At 41.2% G+C, this 4723-nt stretch overlaps 1 protein-coding gene across 3 annotated transcripts; it reads right to left on the bottom strand.

Annotated features, from left to right (window-relative positions):
- Positions 1-301: 301 nt before the first annotated feature.
- Positions 302-4191, bottom strand: LOC115173279 (protein S100-A1). Of its 3 annotated transcripts, none has more exons than XM_029731229.1 (3): positions 3668-4191; positions 2124-2290; positions 302-971 (listed from the first exon to the last, which is right to left on the bottom strand). In XM_029731229.1, exons 1-3 carry the CDS (start codon positions 3684-3686, stop codon positions 801-803), a joined length of 357 nt encoding a protein of 118 aa, XP_029587089.1. In that variant the 5' UTR covers positions 3687-4191; the 3' UTR covers positions 302-800. The 3 variants fall into 3 exon arrangements, with proteins under 3 accessions (XP_029587089.1, XP_029587090.1, XP_029587091.1); XM_029731230.1 differs by having other exon boundaries at positions 3672-4183; XM_029731231.1 differs by lacking the exon at positions 3668-4191 and adding an exon at positions 3413-3660.
- Positions 4192-4723: the final 532 nt, after the last annotated feature.

Below are 4723 nucleotides of genomic sequence, written 5' to 3' on the forward strand. Positions count from 1 at the left end.
TCTCCGCTAGGCACTGTAATAAAGGGGCGGGTGAGAAGGACTAGTCGGAGCATGCGTAATAAACCCTTACCAAAAAGTCACCACCCCAAAAAATGTGAGAATGAATTAATGGGCCTACTTTACATTAAAACAAATGCTACTGCTTTATAAACATAATGAAAAAGAACACTAGTGTCTAAAGCGATATTGAAGGCCTTTTGTGAGAACACGAGTTAGCACAGCTGGGACATCTATAGCACAGCTGAGATTGCAAATGTTCATATAAACGCATGCAAAACAAATCGCTTCACAAACGTGGATCTTTGGTTGGGTCTTTTGCCCATTTATTAGCAACAAAGACAAAACATATCAATAATTCCAAACAGACTGATTGAATTACTGTACATGCATAACACAGTAAATACATAAGCCTACACATAGCCTACACACCCTGTTAACTATCTCACATGCTCTGTTTAGCAGCATTCCTTAGATCTTAATAGCCTAACATATAATAATATATGTAATTAGCAGACGCTTTTATCCAAAGCGACTTAGTCATGCATATATTTTACGTACGGATGGTACCAGGAATCAATCCCACTACCCTGGTGTAGCAAGCGCCATGCACTACCAATTGAGCCAATTTCTGACAAGAATCCATCTGGGTGCATGTATTTGAGGATCAGTCTTATAATTGTTGCAGAGGTATGCAACTCTTTGCGTCTATGTGTGCATACGGCATGCGTGTGGACACCGAGGAAGGCGTGTATCCAATTTACTCAATGAGATATCAGACATTATTAATGTGACATGTAGGCCTAATGCAATACACTGTAGAAAACAGATAGAAGATACAGTTTCCCTTCCAGGAAGCAGTTGCACATGCAGGCAAGGGATTCAATCAGGGTGATGTACTCCTTGAAGTCCACAGCGCCATCACCGTCGTGGTCTAGCATTGTCATCAGCTCACCCACGTCAGGACCACCCTTCTGCTCATGTCAATGTAATATAGGATCACAAGGAAGACACAATTCGTTAGGATTTCTGTATTTTGTTGTCATTCACACTGAATTGCTGACACTTCACTCATGTCAAGAGAACAGGGGATTAGAACACAAGGAAGACGCAATCCATGACGATTTCTTTACTTTGCTGTCATTAGTCCTAAATGAATGAGACTTCATGCAAAATAGAATCAGTCAATCACAATGAAACTTTATTTCAAGTGCATTTTTTATTAAAATCACAACACTTGACAATAAAAGTAGCATTAGAATAGCATTTGCTGTCTCATGAGGGACCAGTTTCCCAAACACAGATTAAGCCTAGTCCTGGACTTTAAAGCTGGAATACTTAATTTTCGTTTCATATGGTATGTATTCATTTGTGGATGTCATCACTCATTTTGTATGATATGTTACGAATTACAATTCGTATTATATGTTACGAATTTGCAAAACGTACAATATGTTACGAATTTGCAAAACGTACAATATGTTACGAATTTGCAAATGTACGATATGTTACGAATTTCAGCTAGGTGGCTATGTGTCTAAATTCAGCTAGCTCACTAACGTTAGCTAGGCTAGGGGTTAAGGTTAGGGGTTAGGGCTAAGGTTGGGGTTAAGTTTAGGAGTTAAGTTATAGGGTTAAGGTCAGTGTTAGGGGAAGGGTTAGCTAACATACTAAGTAGTTGAAAAGTAGCTAAAAAATAGTAAGTAGTTGAGGTGTTTCTAATTAGCTAAAATGCTAAAGTTGTCTGTGATGAGACTCAAACTCGCAACCTTTGGGTTGCTAGACATTTGCGTTATACGCCCACCAAAGCACCCTCCTTTGATTTTTGCCTTAAGTAACCATCTGTCTTATGTAACCATACCAAATGTAACATATCATACTAAATGGAGCTTATCGGTCTTACGTACAGTATAATACGAAATGCTCTGAGACCAGGTCGGCACACTAGAACAGAATATGTACTGTATTTTTATTTTTTTATACCACATTGCTGTTTCCTCACTGCAGATTACATCTTTTTTTAAAGCATGCTCAATGGACAATCTTAATTGAAAGTGCTTTTTAGTCCAGGATGATAAGCTTAATGGGGGTCCAGGAAACTGGCCCGAGTTGTTGCATTGACTCACCCCGGTTATGTTGGGCAGCTCCTCCTTGATGAGGTTGATTAGCTCTTTCTTGCTGAGGGTCTTGGCATCTTCACTGCCAGCGTGCTTGTGGAATGCCATGATGAGGGCTCCCAGGGATGCTTCCAGGGGTGTGGGCTTTGCCATGGTGTCTGTGACTGATGGTGATCCTGGGGGTGGAAACTATTATAAGTAGGCTACTAGGCAAGCAGCTTACATTTGGAATGCCTTATGTTCTGCATAGGAAAGTAAGTAAGTAAAGTACATCATGTAAGTAAGCGCTTACTACATGCAGAATATACATGCTAAATTGATAACAGTTTACTCAGACCTATGATATCACACAGGTAACTGACATTTCAACTCGTGTTTTGAATGCATGTAAATTAATGTTGGCGCTATTTCAAATATTCTTCTGAAAAAGTAGTGTTGGTCTAGTAAAGAACCAAATAATTATGAACAGTACATCTTTAGGAAAGAATCATTAACAGTCACACAACTGTACCCTATGTAGATGAGTGTTCAAAATGACACATGCATGAAGAATAATGTGCTGTTTTCAAAAGTATTGTTAAATTATTTATTATATAAATTCCTGCATTCTACCCTATTGATCAATGTAATATTCTACGCTTCAGTCCAGTTACCCCGGTCTCCCCTAACTTACTGTCAGCCAGTTACCCCGGTCTCCCCTAACTTACTGTCAGCCAGTTACCCCGGTCTCCCCTAACTTACTGTCAGCCAGTTACCCCGGTCTCCCCTAACTTACTGTCAGCCAGTTACACGGTCTCCCCTAACTTACTGTCAGCCAGTTACACGGTCTCCCCTAACTTACTGTCAGCCAGTTACCCCGGTCTCCCCTAACTTACTGTCAGCCAGTTACACCGGTCTCCCCTAACTTACTGTCAGCCAGTTACACGGTCTCCCCTAACTTACTGTCAGCCAGTTACCCCGGTCTCCCCTAACTTACTGTCAGCCAGTTACCCCGGTCTCCCCTAACTTACTGTCAGCCAGTTACCTGTAAGTTACTGGGGGGAAAAAATAAGTACAGTATGTTAGCATACCATAAATTCCAAATAGGTCTAAACTTTGCTTTAACAGTACAAGTAAATGGCAGACAGTAAGTTACCTTAAAAACAACAATATATTTTTTTTTTTTACAGTGCATGCTACGCTAAAATACACGGGTGTAGACAAGCAATTTGTCCAAATAGCCTATTACAGCGCAAATTGCTGTGCAATGCGACGTCTGTCTCTCACCAGCTTGTTTTCCAGAACAGCGCATTTCTTACCTTCACCTGGAATCTAGCCGCCATGATAGGAAGGTTTCTTCCATGGTTATCGGAGCGATGCTCCCGGAGAGGATAGAAACTGAAAGGGGGGGGGTATTTCTGCCCCGCCATAAGGAGGGGTGAGGGGGAGATTTGTCTGCATGCATCATCGTTAGCCTATAAAATGTCAGAGGCTATAACTACAACGGGAAACAACAAAACATGTAAACACAGACAAAACACACACTGACACGACCACAGACACAGGCTACTCACGAACCAGAGCGTCCATCATTGAAGCGAGCGTTCAATCCGACTGTGCCTCCTTCGATGAATTACACATGATACCCCTACCGTTATCATAACAATAACAACAGGTGCCATGAAGGCAAATATTGCAAAATAGATATTCATAAATCCTGGAAGATCCGTTTACTTAGCTGGAGTAGGCCTTGCCCTAATATGGCATCTGTTTTGCGCAGTAAGGTTGGAACTGGACGCAAGCAAGTAAGGCTATAGACTACATTATAGGCCTGCAACCCAATAGAAAAATGAAGCCAAATGGAAGAGAGAAAATTAATTTGTAACGAAATTAAATGTAGGTATAACGATCATCCGATCATAAAAATGCACTGTTCCAAGTGCTGCCAGATTATGCGCTTGGGGGGATCCTCCCCGCCCAGACGTCTCCCACCCTTCCTTTACCGAATCGCATCAATTTTGGCAAATCTGCCACGATTCAGGGGTTTCTGTCTCCGCTGTTGCTGGCTGGTTACACTGTAATATAATGGGGCGGGGGTAAAACGGACTACATAGTCGGAGCATGTGTAGCCTAATAAATCCTGTTAAAGTGGCCTCAATTACAGCGGGGGAAAAAAAGTATTTGATCCCCTGCTGATTTTGTACGTTTGCCCACTGATAAAGAAAGGATCAGTCTATAATTTTAATGGTAGGTTTGTTTGAACAGTGAGAGACAGAATAACAAGAAAAATATCCAGGAAAACGCATGTCAAAAATGTTATAAATTGATTTGCATTTTAATGAGGGAAATAAGTATTTGACCCCCTCTCAATCATTTACATTTACATTTACGTCATTTAGCAGACGCTCTTATCCAGAGCGATTTACAAATTGGTGCATTCACCTTATGATATCCAGTGGAACAACCACTTTACAATAGTACATCTATATATTTTTTTTGGGGGGGGGGTTAGAAGGATTACTATATCCTATCCCAGGTATTCCTTAAAGAGGTGGGGTTTCAGGTGTCTACGGAAGGTGGTGATTGACTCCGCTGTCCTTGCGTCGTGAGGGAGCTTGTTCCACCATTGG

Source organism: Salmo trutta, chromosome 34 (genome assembly GCF_901001165.1).
Source record: "Salmo trutta chromosome 34, fSalTru1.1, whole genome shotgun sequence".
Taxonomy (NCBI): Eukaryota; Metazoa; Chordata; class Actinopteri; order Salmoniformes; family Salmonidae; genus Salmo; species Salmo trutta.

Excerpts from the sequence above, each read along its gene's own strand:
- LOC115173279 (XM_029731229.1), bottom strand. Across the intron at positions 972-2,123 it reads AGCTGCCCAACATAACCGGG|AAGGGTGGTCCTGACGTGGG; the intron begins GTGAGTCAATGC and ends TGACATGAGCAG.